Raw genomic sequence first — 20,089 nt, forward strand, 5'->3', positions numbered from 1 at the left:
CTGCTAATCAATCTGTGACACAAATGCCAGAAATCTTTTATTTCATTAACTGAGAGATAATATACCATTGATAGTTTAACTACTAGTAGGGCCCCCATCCCACAGAATTGGCTAGTAGAAGTGGAATCACCACAGAGGCCAGTCAGGCCTAGTCAACTTGGCAAGACAGAGGTTTCCAGAAGTGGCAGCAACACATTTTGTCCTTCCTCCCAGACCAATGGTGAAATCTCAGGTCTTCTTTGAAATCCAGGCCTAATTGAGCAGTTAGGCAGTTCAAAAAGTTCAGTTAAGCCCAGGAAATAGAGAAGAAGATGGTTGCCTGAGGCACCACTGCTGACCCACTCCTCCTCTTGCCCAACCAGAACAGAAATGGAGAAGAGATTGAGAAGTAGGATTGTTGAAGAAAAGATATGTTGGGGGCTGGTGGTGGTAGGATTTGGAGAGGATATGAAAAAGATGCTGTTAGATGATGGGGGTGAAAAAAAGCTGAGGCCAGGGAATAGGTTCTGTGAAAGTGGTCTGAGGGAATTGGTAGTTAAGTGAAAAAGTGGATGAGGTTTGTGTGAAATGGCCAGCGCAAAAATGGGTGAATATATGTAAACATGGAAGAATGAGAGGGCACCTGAGATAAAAAGGATGCAGGGGTGGTGGGTGAAGAGAGGAAGCAAAAGAAAAAGAACCAGAGTGGCAATGTGAGGAGAAGAAGGGCTGGAGGTAGGGGACAACACCTCCAGATTCATCTCAAAAATCCTACAATCACAACCCTCACTCTCTCCCTCTTATCCTCATCCCTGGATCCTCCTCTCTTCTCTTTCACATCCCTATCCAAAATCCCTCACCCATAAAACTCCAAAAATGATGAAATAAATTATACAGATCAAAATCAAGTTTAGAAAACAACTTTGTTTTTATTAAGAAAAGTACAAATACATAAGTTTTTAATATGCAAAATGGTTTAAATTTATGGAAAAGTGCCACAGAATTTCCTAGAACATGGGCATAGTTTAGGAGGAGGGCATTGCTATTGGATGGAGTGACTCCCTCTCCTTCCACCCCCACGATCACACAGCTCACATGCTGCACAGTTACTAAGGCACTCTTGATGTTATCTTCCCACCTGCCTTATTACTCACTACCGCAGACACTCATAGCTGAACACTTTTGCCTCCCACCTATTGCGGCAATACCACTACAATTAATTTTTCAGCCTTGATTGTTTTCTCTCAGGGTAATTCTATTACCACAAGCAACTACTTGGAAAAAAACTGGAATTAATGGGTTTCAACCCATTTATATATGCAGATGACGTCACCATCTTCATACGTTTCCAAAACAATATCACAAACATACAGGACAAAATAAAAAAAGAATTGGACCTCATGAAAAAATGGGCAACAACTTTCAAACTCAAACTGAACAGAGACAAAACCGAATTCCTAGTACTATCCAGCCCACAAAACCCTCACATCCTACCAAAAATTCACAATCAACCAACAAAGATACCACATCGAAACGCAACTTAAAATTCTAGGAATCAATCTCGACAAACATCTAACACTGGACAATCAAATATCAGCAGTAACATCAAAATGCTTCAGAATACTATGGAAACTGAGAAAAATAAGAGACTATTTCACTAGACAATCTTTCCGGATATTGGTTAAATCAACGATACTATTGCAACTAGACTACTGCAATGCATCATATGTAGGGTGCAAGGAAAACACACTAAATTAGCTGCAAACAGTCCAAAACACAGCAGCAAGATTAATTTTCAAGAAATCGAAATACGGAAGAGCAACCCCACTGCTTGAAACACTCCATTGGCTACCAGCTAAGGCAAGACTATTTTTCAAGTGAGCATACTAATCTTATAGACCGGTGAGTCTGACGTCGGTGCCGGGCAAGATGGTGGAGGCTATTATTAAGAATAAAATTGCAGAGCATATACAAAAACATGGACTGATGAGACAAAGTCAGCACGGATTTAGTGAAGGGAAGTCTTGCCTCACCAATCTAATGCATTTTTTTGAGGGGGTAAGCAAACATGTGGACAATGGGGAGCCGGTTGATATTGTATATCTGGATTTTCAGAAGGCGTTTGACAAAGTGCCGCACGAAAGACTCCTGAAGAAATTGCAGAGTCATGGAATCGGAGGTAGGGTATTATTATGGATTAAGAACTGGTCTCCGTATCTCAAAAAAGATATAGTAGAATTGGAAAAGGTACAGCGAAGGGCGACGAAAATGATAGTGGGGATGGGACGACTTTCCTATGAAGAGAGGCTGAGAAGGCTAGGGCTTTTCAGCTTGGAGAAGAGACGGCTGAGGGGAGATATGATAGAAGTGTATAAAATAATGAGTGGAATGGATCGGGTGGATGTGAAGCGACTGTTCACGCTATCCAAAAATACTAGGACTAGAGGGCATGAGTTGAAGCTACAGTGTGGTAAATTTAAAACGAATCGGAGAAAATTTTTCTTCACCCAACGTGTAATTAGACTCTGGAATTCATTGCCGGAGAACGTGGTACGGGCGGTTAGCTTGACGGAGTTTAAAAAGGGGTTAGATAGATTCCTAAAGGACAAGTCCATAGACCGCTATTAAATGGACTGGAAAAATTCCTCATTTTTAGGTATAACTTGTCTGGAATGTTTTTACGTTTGGGGAGCGTGCCAGGTGCCCTTGACCTGGATTGGCCACTGTCGGTGACAGGATGCTGGGCTAGATGGACCTTTGGTCTTTCCCAGTATGGCACTACTTATGTACTTATGTAAAGATAGGAAGCAGAGAGTAGGATTGCGTGGCCAGTATTCTCAGTGGAGGAGGGTAGTTAGTGGGGTCCCGCAGGGGTCTGTGCTGGGTCCGTTGCTTTTTAATGTATTTATAAATGACCTAGAGATGGGAATAACTAGTGAGGTAATTAAATTCGCCGATGACACAAAATTATTCAGGGTCGTCAAGTCGCAGGAGGAATGTGAACGATTACAGGAGGACCTTGCGAGACTGGGAGAATGGGCGTGCAAGTGGCAGATGAAGTTCAATGTTGACAAGTGCAAAGTGATGCATGTGGGTAAGAGGAACCCGAATTATAGCTACGTCTTGCAAGGTTCTGCGTTAGGAGTTACGGATCAAGAAAGGGATCTGGGTGTCGTCGTCGATGATACGCTGAAACCTTCTGCTCAGTGTGCTGCTGCGGCTAGGAAAGCGAATAGAATGTTGGGTGTTATTAGGAAGGGTATGGAGTCCAGGTGTGCGGATGTTATAATGCCGTTGTATCGCTCCATGGTGCGACCGCACCTGGAGTATTGTGTTCAGTACTGGTCTCCGTATCTCAAAAAAGATATAGTAGAATTGGAAAAGGTACAGCGAAGGGCGACGAAAATGATAGTGGGGATGGGACGACTTTCCTACGAAGAGAGGCTGAGAAGGCTAGGGCTTTTCAGCTTGGAGAAGAGACGGCTGAGGGGAGATATGATAGAAGTGTATAAAATAATGAGTGGAATGGATTGGGTGGATGTGAAGCGACTGTTCACGCTATCCAAAAATACTAGGACTAGAGGGCATGAGTTGAAGCTACAGTGTGGTAAATTTAAAACGAATCGGAGAAAATTTTTCTTCACCCAACGTGTAATTAGACTCTGGAATTCGTTGCCGGAGAACGTGGTACGGGCGGTTAGCTTGACGGAGTTTAAAAAGGGGTTAGATAGATTCCTAAAAGACAAGTCCATAGACCGCTATTAAATGGACTTGGAAAAATTCCGCATTTTTAGGTATAACTTGTCTGGAATGTTTTTACGTTTGGGGAGCGTGCCAGGTGCCTTGACCTGGATTGGCCACTGTCGGTGACAGGATGCTGGGCTAGATGGACCTTTGGTCTTTCCCAGTATGGCACTACTTATGTACTTATGTACTTCAAGATACTATTTGGAATGGCACCTGAATATATGCTTAACATGATTGAACTATCCTCAAGAAATACCAGCTCAGTAAACAGAAACTACCTACTCCTACATCTACCCAACTGCAAAAACACCATCTACCAAACTATCTACAATGCAGGATTTAGCTACCAGGGTTCCGAATGGTTAAACTCAATACCAAAAACCATAAGACGCATCACAAATCTCCTCCAATTCAGAAAACAAATGAAAACCTACCTCTTAAAAAAATTCTACAGCTAATCACAAAGATATCGCTGCCTTCCTTTCAAATCTACCTCTTCAAAAGCTATATGAATAAACATCACCAAAACTCTACAACTGAACACAAAAGCTACCACTACCTTTTCCTCTTCAGATCTATACTCTTCAAAAACTCTATGAATAACCACATGAACTATAGATGTCCTCTCCACATTGCACAACACTACTGTAACTCCACCAAAATGTAAATTGTAAGCCACTTTGAATAGCAATTAGTTTTTGGATAATAGTGGGATACAAGAATACATAAATTAAATAAAAAATAGACACAAAGTCCCTTACTGAGGACCATCAGTTATTCTCACATTTGATACTACCAATCAGTCCTTTTATTCAATTAATATAATAGAAGACATTTTTGAAAAAAAAAAACTAAACATTTTTTTTAGGATCAATGGAATGTGTTGATATACTCATTTATCAAACACAGCAGCACCTTACAGACTAACAAAGGACAAGGGTTCACTTTCTCAGATACATTTGATGAATTGGACTCTTGTCGTTGAAGCTCATGCCTCCACAAAATGGTTTGTCTCTATAAGCAGCCACCAATCTGTGTCATTTTATGTTGACACAGTACTTCACATCAGGTGATACCGCTTCTCAACGGTCAGTCCATCTGATCATACATTCGTACCCATTCATTTGCTTGCACATGTGCAGATATGTTCCAACTTATTTTTTTCACTGATAACCCACCTATAACCTAGGCAGTTCACAATTGATAAAACATATATAATCATAATACAAACAAACACATAAACAGTATAAAAAATCAACTGCTATAATATACCAACACCATCTCCAACTGACACAATCCTAATTAAGAAAGCCTGCACAAAAGATGAGTTTTCAAAAATGTTTTAAACTGTGTCACCCCATTACATATGTGTAAGTAGCCTGGCAACTTGTAAATCAGCAGACATGCGACAGAAAAAGCTGCTGCTTTAGTTTCAGCATAACATATCAAAAACTGACTTCACAATGGACAACTGCATTCCTGCCTCAGATCTCAAACTTCTGTTTGGGAGGTATAGCAAAACTACCTGGGAAAAATACCAGGGAATTTTCAATTGATGAAGAAACAAAATCACTTTATACTGAATCAGAAATTCCACAGGCAGCCACTGCAACTGCTGCAACACGAGCCCAACATGTGGAAATCTAGACCATCCAACCATCAACCTAGCTGCCGCATTTTGAATAACTTGTAAAGCCTTGAGATGCTTGAATTCCCAAAAATAAGCCAATACAGTAATCAACTTTAGATAAAATCATACTCTGTACCACAAGTGTAAAATTGTACCCAGACAATACAGGCTTCAACTTGCTCAATACTTACATCTGAAAGGAGGAAGATTTAATCACCATAGTAACCTGTTCTTACAAGTCTTGAATCTAACATCACACAGTTTCACACTCCTCTGCACAGAAAAAGTAAACCTTTCAACAGATACAACATCTGGGGGATCTTCCTGCCTCTTTACCAGCATTACTTCTGTTTTTGCCAAATTCAAAGCTAACCTATGCTTTCCCATCTAATCACCTATTCTTCTCAAGCATTTAGTCAGCCTCTCAGGAAACTCATTCTTCCAATCAGACGTTGAGAAGAAAAACTGCTCCAGGGACCTGCATACTGTCAGGGAAGCTGGGTATGACATTTCAGGCTGGCATAGAGGCTAGCAAAAAAATGTTTTTAATTTTTTTTTTTTTGGGTGGGAGGGGGTTGGTGACCACTGGGGGAGTAAGGGGAGGTGATCCCTGATTCCCTCCGGTGGTCATCTGGTCAATTGGGGAACTTTTTTGAAGCTTGATCCTAAAAATAAATGAACCAAGTGAAGCCGGCCAAATGCTCATCCGAGCCAGCCTTCTTTTTTTCCATTATTGGCCGAAGCCGGCCATGTCTTAACCACGCCCCCATCCCGCCCCGTCCTCGCTAGCCTGCCGACACGCCCCCTTGAACTTTTGCTGGCTCCGCGACGGAAAGCAGTTGGAGCCGGCCAAAATCAGCTTTCCATTATACCGATTTGGCCGGACTTAGGAGATGGCCGGCCATCTCCCGATTTGTGTCGGAAGATGGCTGGCGATCTCCTTCGAAAATAAGCAGGATAGTAACATAGTAGATGACGGCAGAGAAAGACCCGCACGGTCCATCCAGTCTGCCCAACAAGATAAACTCATATGTGCTACTTTATGTGTATACCTGACCTTGATTTGTATCTGTCATTTTCAGGGCACAGACCGTAGAAGTCTGCCCAGCACTAGCCCTGCCTCTCAACCACTAGCCCTGCCTCCCACCACCAGCTCTGCCACCCCCCTTATAACCCTTACACACCCATTCCCAACTATACCCAGATGGACAGCTGTGCTGCGCCACCACAACAGAACTCTGTCACACCTAACACATCATACCATCCAGGGGCGTAGCCACGGGCGGGCCCGGGTGGGCCTGGGCCCACCCAATTTGGGGTCAGGCCCGCCCAGCAGCAGCACAGCGATTCCGGATGGTCGCAGGCTCCGGTCCCCATCATCGTCCCTTCCTCCGTGGCGTGCCGCAACTTTCACCCCATCTTCCCTCACCCTCACCCTCGCAGTCCCGCCCAGCAGCGATTCCGATCGCATGCAGCTTCTTCGGCTCGCACAAGCTGCCTGCTGGCTGCCGCTCAAATCTCCTTGCAGCTACTAAGCAGCAGCGCTAACCCGGAAGCTTAGAGGAGAGGCTTCCGGGTTAGCGCTGCTGCTTAGTAGCTGCAAGGAGATTTGAGCGGCAGCCGGCAGGCAGCGTGTGCGAGCCGAAGAAGCTGAGCCTGCGATCGGAATCACTGCTGGGCGGGCCTGCGAGGGTGAGGGAAGATGGGGTGACAGTTACGGCACGCCACAGGGGAAGGGATGATGGGGAAAAGATGTTGGACGGGGGAGGGAAGACGGGGACAGCAGCTGCACAGGGGGGGGGGGGGAGGGAAGAAGATGGAAGGAAAGATGCTGCACAGGGAGGAGGAGGGAAGATGGAATGATGAGGCATGGTGGGTGGGGGAGAAGCTGCATGGGGAAGAAGGGAGAGATCCAGTAAAGGGGTGGAGGGGTCAGGAAGGGAGAAGTCTTGGCTGCATATGAGGTGGAGGGGAGGGAGACATGCTGCAGAGAGAGGGGATAGGTGGTGAGAGGGGGAGAAATGTTAAACATAGGGGTGGAGAGGAGGGCAAAATGGTGGGCATAGGGGTGGAGGGAAGGGAGAAATGTTAGACATGCTGGTAGAGGGGAGGAAGGTAGATATGCTGTATGGGAAGGGGAGAGAGATGTTGGACAGCGGGAATGAGAGGGGGAGATAGACATGGGGGTTGATGAGAGGGAGGGAGAGGTACACAGTAGGTGGTGAGGGGGGGGGGGGAATGCTGGGCCATGGGGGAGAGAACTACTACTATTACTATTTAACAGGAATGAGGAGAGAAGGGGCAGGAAAATATAAGGCTACCATGGTGGGGTGGGGTGGGGTGGGGAGGGGATCAGATGCTGGTTAGAAGGGTGGAGGGAGAAGATGATGGGAATGGTGGAACCCTGTGGGAGAGGGCAAGGAAATGAATGAGAGATAGTGATTACAGAGGGTAGAAATATGGTAATGGGAAGTAGATTAAAGATAAAAAGAGAAAGTAGAGATGGGGAGGAGTAAGATGGGGAATGGGAGAGCAAGAAAGTAGAGATGGGGAATGGGAGAGCTAGTGGGTGAAAGAAGATGATGGAAATTTGATAGGTAGTTGAAAAGTAAAAAGGAGACAAAGAAGGGTGAGAGAGAGGCAGAAAAGAGCTACAAAGGAATGATCAACATGTCAGAAGCAGGAATAGTGAGGGAACAGACAGGAGAGAGGAGGAAAGACAAATGGACTACAGCCGCTTGAAGAAGAATTAGCAGACGGCAGAGAGGAAAACAGAAAAGAGAAATTGGAACCAGCAAGATGGAAAAATAAAATGTCCAGACAACAAAGGTAGAAACAAAGCATTTTATTTCGAATGTTTTAAATGGAATATGTTAGCTTTTGGAAATGTGCATAGGAAATGTCTTTGTATTGTGTTCTGTAGAAAAGGAAATGCATGTTTTATGACTCCGTGTTGCAGTAATGCTATGTTTAACTTCTTGGGGTTCCTTTTCAATTTTTGTCTAAATATTTTTATTTCTAATTTGTGATCCCTTGTTCTGTATTTGGTGAGGTTCTGTTGGTGTGATAGTAATGGCAGGTGAGAAATTGGAAGGGAGGCAAAGAGGAGAGGGAATCGGGGCGGGGAGCCCTCCTTTATTTTCTGACCTGGGCCCAAGCAGGTCTAACACCAGTCCTAACCCTTGCTGTATAGCTGGTGAGGATTCCCAGACATCCCCAGCTAAGGACCTCCTCCAAACAGGGCCGCCGAGAGGGGGGGACAGGGGGGACAAAAGTCCCCGGGCCCGGGCCTCCAGGGGGGCCCGGCGCCGAGTCCGTGGATGGTCGCCCCTCCGTCCGACTCCTAGGTCCCTCCGTCCCTCCGAATTGTAAAAGCGATCTTGTTCAGTTCTTACTTCGTCGGGGGTTACGGCGAGAGCAGCACGCAGACGCAGTGAAAAGCGTGCAGGCTCCCGCTTCAGCCTTCCCTCATTGTCTGTCTCTCAGCACAGACAACGAGGGAAGGCTGAAGCGGGAGCCTGCACGCTTTTCCCTGCGTTCTCTTCTGCATGCTGCTCTCGCCAACCCCCAACGAAGTAAGAACAAGATCGCTCTTGCAATTCGGAGGGAGGGACGGAGGGGGGCCTTGGAATTCAGTCGGATGGACGGAAGGAGAGGGGGGCCTTGGATCTGGGAGGGAGGGAGGGAGTTTAGTAGCGCTATAGAAATGATAAGCAGTAGTAGAAGGGCCTTGGATCTTGGAGGGAGGGGGGAGGCCTTGGATCTCGGAGGGGGGGGGCAGGCCTTGGATCTCAGAGGGGGGAGAAAGAAGAGATTGCTGGACAAGAGGGCAGGGCAGGGGGGAGAGAGAAGAGATTGCTGGACAAGAGGGCAGGGGGAGAGAGAAGAGATTGCTGGACAAGAGGGCAGGGGGAGAGAGAAGAGATTGCTGGACAAGAGGGCAGGGCAGGGGGGAGAGAGAAGAGATTGCTGGACAAGAGGGCAGGGGGGAGAGAGAAGAGATTGCTGGACAAGAGGGCAGGGGGGAGAGAGAAGAGATTGCTGGACAAGAGGGCAGGGGGGAGAGAGAAGAGATTGCTGGACAAGAGGGCAGGGGGAGAGAGAAGAGATTGCTGGACAAGAGGGCAGGGGGAGAGAGAAGAGATCGCTGGACAAGAGGGCATTGGGGAGAGAGAAGAGATCGCTGGACAAGAGGGCATTGGGGAGAGAGAAGAGATTGCTGGACAAAAGGGCAGGGGGGAGAGAGAAGAGATTGCTGGGCAGGGCAGAGGGGAGAGAAGAACTGCTGAACACGGATGGATGATTGGAGGGGGCAGGGGAGAGAGGAAATTTACTGGATATGGTTGGATGGAGGAGAGGCCAGGAGAGAATGAGGAGTTGCTGGACATGGATAGATGGAGGGGAGGGAAGTCAGGAAGGAGATGCACATGGATGGAGGGAAGGGAAGAGAGAAGAAAAGCTGAACATGGATGGATGGAGTGGAGGGCAGGGAAGAGAGAAGAAATGATGGACAAGGATGAAGGGAAGGAAAGACAAAGGAAGGAGATGCACACGGATGGAGGGAAAAGGAAGAGAGGAGAAATGCTGGATATGGATGGAGGGGAGGGAAGACAGGAAATACATGCACATGGATGGAGGGGAGGAGAGTGAGGATAAATGCTCAATTTAAGGGCTGGATCGGAACACTTTCAGGACAGATGCCGAAACTTGAGGAAGGATAGGGACAGGGCTACAGATGGTAGACAGGACGCATAAGGACACAGGAGGATGGTGAGAGAAAAAATATCAAATGGAAAGAAGACACTGCATAAAACAGAAGTTGGGACCAAAGCGAATAGAAAAACTATGATCAGACAACAAAGGTAGAAAAAAGTATTTTATTCAGAATTTATTAATTGGAATATGTCAGCTTTTGGAAATGTGTATCTGTGATATTTTTCATGCAGGTTTCAATTTTTCTAGTATTGCTGCATGCTGAGTCTGACTTCTTGAGGTAACTTTCTAGTTCAGTATTTTGCCTTCATATTTTTTTATTTCTAGTTCCTTATGTCATATCTGTTGCCATGTGTTTTTCATGTGTGATCAAGGTACAGTATTCTGCTAGTGTGTAGTATTTGCAGCCCTTTTTGTTTTGTTTTTTATTAGGTTGTGTACTGGTGTTTTAGAGCCCGGTGTAATTATAGTGCTGCCTTTCCACGCATAAGGTTGTAGTTCGTCCTGTCCTTGGAATTAGTGCTGTTATGGTTTGGTAAGGTTATGAGTGGGTTTTTGCACAAGTTTGTGTATAGTGTTTTGCAGTGGAGAGATTGTGTTTTGGCTTTACTGAGGTGGCACCAAAACATCAGAAAAGGTGTAGAGCCTAAATCATGACACACTACCTCTTGAAGGATCTACATATAGTGCAAGGGCCCGGCGGTGGGGGGGGGGGGGGGCCAGGGGCGGCCTTGTCCCGGGCCCGGCCCAGTCTCTCGGCGGCCCTGCCTCCAAAGGCGGCCAGAACTCCCTTCTACCAAGCTCTGGCAACAGCATCCTTGAGCCATCGACAGCTAAGCATGTGTGGGGTGCTGGCATCAGTGGCTTAGGGTCATTCCTGCTGCCTGCCAAGCTTGGTAAAAGAGAGTTCTGACCACCTGCAGAGAAAGTCTTCAGCTGACTGAGCTTGAGGATCCTCATTAGCTAAAGTATTTATATTTTGAGGTGGAGGTAGGGCGGAGCAGAGAAAATTTTGTGCCCACCCACTTTGGGCTCAGGCCCACCCAAAACTGGCTGTCTGGCTACGCCACTGATACCATCCATATTCAACAAATCATAAATCATTGGCACCTTATTCCTAACCAACCTAGCATTCACTATATCAATCTTTAACAGATTGATGTGCCAGCTCTCATTTGCAAAGATCAGGCCAGCGCTGCCATAGTGGCAAAAGAAATTAAAGCAACTGCTGATCTATACTGGAGGGCCAACACCCCCACCGTAAGCCCTCTTTCTGGGGGGCACACCTTTTTTATCTAGATGTCCAGTGAACTTCCCTTCCCTCCCTCCTCAGCCTTGAAATGTAGAAAAGTCCCCACCTCCCTATTGCTAGGTGTTAGCCAGTGCTATTTTTGAATAGGCAGCCTCTGTGGCAGGTATGACTAGAGATTGCTCATGAGTAAACGGTCCCACCAAGTTGACTAATCTGAATACTATGGGGTCCTTTTACAAAGATGCACTGAAAAATGGCCTGCAGTAGTGTAGATGTGGGTTTTGGGCACGCACAGAATCTTTTTCCAGCCCACCTGTAAAAAAATGCCTTTTATTATTTTTGCCAAAAATGGACATGCAGCAAAATCAAACTTGCCGCGCGACCATTTTGGTTCTGAGACCTTACCACCAGCCATTGACCTAGAGGTAAAGACTCACAATATTTGAAAATTTTGCAAAATTCTCCACACCATTTGTAATTTTCTTACTCAGAATTTATTTATTTAAAAATTTCTAACCTGCCTACAACTAGGCAGGTAACAAATTCAACATACACAATTAAAATAAAACAAACACAGACAAAATTATATAGTATTCCAGCTGATAAGCAAATAATATCAATTCCATGCTTGTTCAAATAGGTAAGTTTTCAATAGTTCCACCATTATAAGGGCTGGCATTCCCCCCCCCCCCCAAGCGCCTACATCCTCCAATCACCTTTTTCTAGTCCTCCACCACATTACACACACACAAACACTAGTCACCTTGCTTCAGCCCCTCCCCCCATGGTATACACCACTCCATCTACCATGCTGTAGCCCCCCCCACCATGGCATACACTACTCCATCTACCTTGCTGCAGCCCCCCCCCCCCTGTCATGGCATACACTACTCCATCTACCTTGCTGCAGCCCTGCCCCCACCCCCATGGAATACAGCACTCCATCCACTTTGCTTCGGCTTGTGCTTTTAGAAATATAGCTATTTTCACTAGTTTGCAATGAACTCTGAACACTGTCAAAATGTTGGTCAAGCCTGTATAATTTGAACAGCAATTAATAAGCCAAATACTTCTTCCTGGGCTGGAGGAGGAGTGCTATCACCAGCATGATTTCCAGATCAAATTTACAGTCTTGTATTTTCATGAGATTCCCACAGATGTTTCTGGATTTCTTCCTTCACTTTTTTCAGGCTACCAATTCCTTATGGAAACATGAAATAAAAACTTAAATCATGTCAAAAGCATAAAATTGCTTTTATTTCATACGTGATCAATGATCTGGCCATTTGCTTGCAACTCAGCCATTTGTGAAGAGTCAATGACAGCTAATGAAATAATAAATGGTATAGAACTCCTTGAACTAGAATGTTCCTAAAGAATTGTAACTTCTGAGGTGATATTGATTTATGCTAGCTCGTGGGATTACGTTCTAAGGAAAAATCAATTACAGAATCTTACTGACTTCACGGTAAACCTGGAGGACGTAATGGGGCAGTTCGGCAAACTGAAGAGTAGCAAATCTCCTGGACCGGATGGTATTCATCCTAGAGTACTGATAAAACTGAAAAACGAGCTTGCGGAGCTACTGCTAGTGATATGCAACTTATCCTTAAAATCGAGCGTGGTACCGGAAGATTGGAAGGTGGCCAATGTAACGCCCATTTTTAAAAAAGGCTCCAGGGGAGATCCGGGAAATTATAGACCGGTGAGTCTGACGTCGGTGCCGGGGAAAATGGTAGAGGCTATTAAAAACAAAATTACAGAGCACATCCGAGGACATGGATTATTGAGACCGAGTCAGCATGGCTTTTGTGTGGGGAAATCTTGCCTGACCAATTTACTTCAATTCTTTGAAGGAGTGAACAAACATGTGGACAAAGGGGAGTCGGTTGATATTGTGTATCTGGATTTTCAAAAGGCGTTTGACAAGGTACCTCATGAAAGGCTACAGAGGAAATTGGAGGGTCATGGGATAGGAGGAAATGTCCTATTGTGGATTAAAAACTGGTTGAAGGATAGGAAACAGAGAGTGGGGTTAAATGGGCAGTATTCACAATGGAGAAGGGTAGTTAGTGGGGTTCCTCAGGGGTCTGTGCTAGGACCGCTGCTTTTTAATATATTTATAAATGATTTAGAGATGGGAGTAACTAGCGAGGTAATTAAATTTGCTGATGACACAAAGTTATTCAAAGTCGTTAAATCGCGACAGGATTGTGAAAAATTACAAGAGGACCTTACGAAACTGGGAGACTGGGCGGCTAAATGGCAGATGATGTTTAATGTGAGCAAGTGCAAGGTGATGCATGTGGGAAAAAAGAACCCGAATTATAGCTACGTCATGCAAGGTTCCACGTTAAGAGTTACGGACCAAGAAAGGGATCTGGGTGTCGTCGTCGATAACACACTGAAACCTTCTGCTCAGTGTGCTGCTGCGGCTAAGAAAGCGAATAGAATGTTGGGTATTATTAGGAAAGGTATGGAAAACAGGTGTGAGGATGTTATAATGCCGTTGTATCGCTCCATGGTGCGACCGCACCTTGAGTATTGTGTTCAATTCTGGTCGCCGCATCTCAAGAAAGATATAGTAGAATTGGAAAAGGTGCAGCGAAGGGCGACTAAAATGATAGCGGGGATGGGACGACTTCCCTATGAAGAAAGACTAAGGAGGCTAGGGCTATACAGCTTGGAGAAGAGACGGCTGAGGGGAGACATGATAGAGGTATATAAAATAATGAGTGGAGTGGAACAGGTGGATGTGAAGCGTCTGTTCACGCTTTCCAAAAATACTAGGACTAGGGGGCATGCGATGAAACTACAGTATAGTAAATTTAAAACAAATCGGAGAAAATTTTTCTTCACCCAACGTGTAATTAAACTCTGGAATTCGTTGCCGGAGAAAGTGGTGAAGGCGGTTAGCTTAGCAGAGTTTAAAAAGGGGTTGGACGGATTCCTAAAGGACAAGTCCATAAACCGCTACTAAACGGACTTGGAAAACTCCAAAATTCCAGGAATAACATGTATAGAATGTTTGTACGTTTGGGAAGCTTGCCAGGTGCCCTTGGCCTGGATTGGCCGCTGTCGTGGACGGGATGCTGGGCTCGATGGACCCTTGGTCTTTTCCCAGTATGGCATTACTTATGTACTTATGTACTTATGAAGCTCTGCACAGCACACTGCTTTTGGAACTGATCAAAAAAAGTTGGCTTCAGTGACAATACCCCTAAAATTGATTACAATGTCATAGTAGAGGCAGAGATTATAACCTGTCTGCCTATCCTACAGTTCATAGTTTTTTTGAGTGACCGCCAATATTACTACTGAGGAAAGCCAGATTAAAATCAAATCACTGTAACACAGTGCAAATTATAACAGCTGTTCTGAAGCTGAATCAAATGCTTTTGAAAGAAAACAAATGTACCTCACTACAAGCTGGCATTTAAGCACCGTCACACTTCAAATTCCAAGAAAACTGTAATGTACTGTACCTTTGGGTGAACTTCAGGTAAGGTGTATAGTCAATCACAGCTGGAAAGTTACCATCCAAGCCTCCTCCCTTCAGGCAAAAACTACAAAAATTAAAATTACAAAGAATCAATTAGTATTGAAACAAATTTAAATGATAAGGAGACACTTTAAGCTTGTTAGCAAACTGCCACAAGCATTACTGGCAGCCATTTTCTTTTCACTCTGAATCTACCTGAAACCCACCTCAGATCGCGCAGCGTGTCTTCCTACCTATTTCAGACTTTAGCTTAGCATTGCTTATTGCAGAAAGAAGAAAGACTATCACACCAATTCATCAAAAATAAACAGCATATAACAGGCCTTTTTATTAAGAGGAGCTGCTTGGTGGATGAGACACAATTCTGATGAAACTTCCCCTCTTTGGCTTGCAATTGAACAACAACTTTCTTTTCAACTGCCCATGAAAGTTAGAATGAGCACCTCTATATCTGGTAATATATTAGAAGATATAAATATAATTGATGACACTATTCTTGCTATTAAAAAGTTAGACTCCACACAAAATAACTGTATTTTTCAATCTGAATATGTCTATTTGGAATAACTCAAGAATTAAAATGGCTAATTTACCTATTTATTTTGGTGTTCTTGGATATCATCTGGTATTCACTGTATAGGTGACTTGTTAGATGGAAATCATATATTATCTTTTCCACACATACAATCCAAATTTTCTATTCTTAATACAGAATACTATCGTATTTTTAAAGCTAAAATCACCATTAAGTAATTTTTTAGGTCTATTTTCTCATATGCATTCCTTAAGGGTAAACAGCCTCTAAATATTACTCCTATTTTTTGTCTCTAAATGATCATATTATTAATTCTTTACAAAAATATTGGTCAGATACTTGTTCTGTCCCTTTGTCTGATCAACATTTTCAATCCTTATATTTCCTTATGCATAGAATTACTTGGACTCCAGACCGTTTAACCAGACTATGTAGTAATAATACTAATCTATGCTGGTCATGCAACTCTACTATGGGTACACTCGATCACATGTTATTTCTTTGCCAAAACTTACAACTCTTTTGGAATTTAGTCTGGGACAGAATCTCTGTATTACTCCAACTTCAGCTTAAATTAGACTTCGGTTTAATTATCTTCAGATCACTTGTTTGTCATTCCTTTATGTCACCAACACAAAATAAACTGTTTGATATCCTAATGGCTATAGCTATTAAAACAATATTATTAGAATGGAAAGATAATTCTAAAGTCTCTTTCGCTTTTTGGTGGAATACTGTTTGTACTATCTACAAATATGAAGACAAAATTGCTAAGAAATCAAACAATATTGCTAATTTCCATAAGGTTTGGACACCTGATTTACACTGTATACGTAAGCTTTAATATTGTTTTTTACTGTATGCCTTATAGCCATGTTTACAACATTCTATTATGTACAAAATGATATTCCCATTGTATGTTTGTTCTTTTGTACTGTTCTTCGAAAATTTGAATAAATTTGAATAAAGATAATTTGAAACAACAAAAGTAGGGTGCAAATAACGAGCAAGATATAACCCATGGTTAAAAATGGGGCAAAATATGTGAGGAAAACACCTTGCAGATACTCTCCTGGAATGTTATTAAAACAGCATAACCTTTCCCAGAGATCTCATGGCCTCATGTAGGAAAGTATCTACAAAAAGAACTGCAGCAGAACACAGTTTTGCAATTAGTACTCTCAGACTTTTATCAGACTCTTGAATTTAGTAGCCCATTTCTTCTTGCTCCTGTCAGTGTCCACCAGTGCCAGCAGCACTACACCAGGCCTCCTCAGCTGCCCCACTCCAGTGGCAAAAGTTCCCAATGCAGCACATCTCCTCTGCTACTATTACAGCCTGTCCCCAGATAATATTTTTTTTGGTGGGGGGGGGGGGGGGGGGGTAGCATAGCAGGGTACTTGGGGATAGTGAGAAGCCCCATTCTATCTGTCCAATAATTATCATGGCTCAGTGATCACCAAGACTGCCATTTTATTTATTCAATGGCTTTGTTATAGATAGGCAACCAAGATAACAATTATCAAAGCCACAATAAATGGTTAGTGCATAGGGTGAGTCATTTACCATGTGATGCATGTCTTTAAATATTTAATGCCTCAACCCCTTAATATACAAGGAAAGCAAAACAGTGTATGGCATGGATTTGCATATTTCAAATGATTCAGAGTTAAACACCTTCTAGTTTACGCACTACCCAGATTCTGTTTGGGAAAAATGGCAATCCTTTAGCTGTTAATTCTATTTTCCTGTTATAAGTGTATCAGAGTGGTGGCAGCACAAGTTTCTGAGCACAGCATTATTGCATATTATGCCCTTATCTGTCGTCTACTTTAAGGGGACCATATAAAATAAGTGTGAGGATTAAATCAATCAATAATCTTCATATCATCCCAAACACTAAAGAATTAAATCATTTATAGTCTTTTCACAGCGTATTCATTATTAACTCCTTCATGTTTAAATACGCGGGGATCTTCAGAATTTATAACAGCAGAGAGCCATCTAAAAAACTTTTCAGTTATACTGATGGAGCTGTTCACCTCGTCATAGATCAACCCGTTTTCTCCTAATTTCTTACTTATGATTTATTTATTCATTTATTTTCAATCGTTTCTTAAGTAAATTTCTTCTTAAAAATTTTCTTAAATACTTTTAAAATCTTTTTCCAGAAGAAATGAAATAATATAACTTAGCTTTGAAGAAGCTTAAAGCAGCATTATATCTCCAAAATAAACCTCTACCTTTTTTTTTTTTAATCTTATCTGTAGCATGTGTCCTGTGTTTAATTTTTTTCTGATAGGACACTGCATGATAACTTTAAAAATGAAGGAGAATGTTATTTTTATCAGAAGGGATAATATTTTTTAAATAGCCCCTCTTCTGGAGGTTATAAGATAGAGCAAAGTTACTCACCTGTAACAGATGTTCAAGGACAGCAGGCCAAGTATTTTCACAGTTGAATGACGTCATCCGACAGAGCCTCATGCGGACGCCGAACAGCAAGAAGATTTTTATAGCTCAAGAATTCAACTTCAAGGGGAGGTAGAAGAGTTGGAGAGAATACTTGGCCTTCTGTTCTGAACACCTGCTACAGGTGAGTAGCTTTGCTTTCTCCCAGGACAAGCAGGCCAGTTGTATTCTCACAGTTCAGAATGCCTAGCTACCAGGTTCAACGAAAACAACAGCGCTAGGACAATAGGGACTCAAAACGTTGAGGACTTGAAGTCAGTCAATCTGAAAACTATATACATTCTAGTTCTGAAGGTGCAGCCTGGAGAAGAACAAAATTGGCCTGGGGGGGGGGGGGGGGGGGGGGGATGGAGTTGGACAGAAGACCACATCGCAACTTTGCAGATCTCTAGGCAGGCTGACTTCAAGTGGGTTACTGACATTGCCATGGCTCTGACATTATGAACCTTGTCATGACTCCCGAGTCAGCCCAGCCTGGGAATAAGTAAAGGTGATGCAATCTACTAGCCAATTAGAAATTGTGTGTTTGCCAATGGCTAACTCCATCCGGTTTGGGTCAAAAGAAACAAAAAGCCAGGTTGACTGTCTATGGGCTTTAGTCTACTCCAGATAAAAGTCTAAAGCTGATTTGTAATCTAAGGCGTGCAGTACACTTTCGCCAGGATGGGCATGCGGTTTCGCGAAAAACATTGGTAGAATGATATATTGAGTAACATGGAACTCTGAAACTACCCTAGGAAGGAACTTAGGGTGCGTGCGGAGAACTACTCTATTGTGATGAAACTTAGTGTTAGATGGATCCATTACTAGGGCTTGTAGCTCACTGACTCTACGAGCTGAAGTGACTGCCACCAAAACCACAACTTTCCAAGTCAAATACTTCAGATGACAGGAATCAAGTAGCTCAAAAGGAGCTTTCATCGGCTGGGTGAGGACAAAGTTGAGATCTCATGACACAGTTGGGGGTTTGAAGGGGGGCTTTGTCAACAGCAAACCTCTCATGAAGTGAACAACTAGAGGCTGTACAAAGCTTCCTTCATGTTGACGATAAGCAATAATTGCACTGAGTTGAACCATTAACTGAGTTGGTTTTCAAACCACACTCAGAGAGGTGCAGGAGATATTCAAGCAGTTTTTGTGTAGGGCAAGTGAGGGGTTCTAAGCTCTTGCCCTCACACCAGATGGCAAATCTCCACTTAAAAGAGTAACGCCTTTTAGCAGAGTCTTTTCCAGAAGCCAGCAAGATGTGAGACACAAATCAAGGACCCAATTCTACGCTCTCAACATCCAAGCCATGAGGGCCATGAGGGCCTCAATTGTCTTTTCTCCAAGCTAAAGAGCCCTAGCCACTTCATCCTTTCCTCATAAGGAAGTTGTCCCATCCCCTTTATCATTTTTGATGCCCTTCTCTGTACCTTTTCTAATTCCACTATATCTTTTTTGAGATGCGGTGACCAGAATTGCACACAGTATTCGAGGTGTAGTAGCACCATGGAGTGATACAAAGGCATTATAAAGTCCTCGTTTTTGTTTTTCATTTCTTTTCTATGAGGAAATGCTAAAGTGGCTAGGGGCACACAATGAAGCTACAAAGTACTACATTTAAAATGAACTGTAGAAAATATGTCTTCACTCAACATGTAATTAAGCTCTGGGATTCATTGCCAGAGAATGTAGGAAAAGCAGTTAGCTTAGTGGGGTTTAAAAAAGGGTTGGATAGTTTCCTAAAAGAAAAGGCCAAAGCCATTAAGATGGACTTGGGGTAAATCCACTGCTTATTTCTAGGATAAGCAGCATAAAATGCATTCTACTGTTTTGGGATCTTTCCAGGCACTTGTAACATGGATTGGCCACTGTTGGAAACAGGATACTGGGCTTGATGGACCTTCAGTCTGTCCCAGAATGCAATACTTATGTTCTTATGTCAGTGCATCCGTAAGGAGGCGACTCAGTCCAGAACAGATAACATCTCTGCTCTGGGCTCCTCCTCCGCCTCCAACTTAAGTGGGATGGCCAAAGCCATTTCCTTGACAAAACTGGTGAAAGAGAGATCCTCAGGTGGAGACTTATATCTCTCTTGCGGTGGGGAAGGATCAAAAGGGACCGCATAAGACTCCTCCTCCAAGAAGTAATGAGGGTCTTGTTCAGAGTCCAATGAGCGGTCCCAATCAGACTCCTCTTTGTACTCAGACCACACTGAGTGAGCTTGTGCCTACCTCAGCTCACTGGAACCACGTCCATGCCCCAAAGAGCACCAAG

General features: G+C 43.6%; 1 protein-coding gene across 2 annotated transcripts in view; it reads right to left on the reverse strand.

The window, feature by feature from the left end:
* Window positions 1–20,089, reverse strand: part of RUNDC3B (RUN domain containing 3B) — a 310,546-nt gene that overhangs the window by 77,600 nt on the left and 212,857 nt on the right. For both annotated transcript variants that reach the window (XM_030199755.1, XM_030199748.1), the window contains exon 6: window positions 14,807–14,887. In XM_030199755.1, coding sequence (XP_030055615.1) covers window positions 14,807–14,887 — 81 coding nt within the window. The remainder of the gene's footprint in view (window positions 1–14,806; window positions 14,888–20,089) is intronic.

The sequence above is a fragment of the Microcaecilia unicolor genome, chromosome 1 (genome assembly GCF_901765095.1).
Source record: "Microcaecilia unicolor chromosome 1, aMicUni1.1, whole genome shotgun sequence".
Taxonomy (NCBI): Eukaryota; Metazoa; Chordata; class Amphibia; order Gymnophiona; family Siphonopidae; genus Microcaecilia; species Microcaecilia unicolor.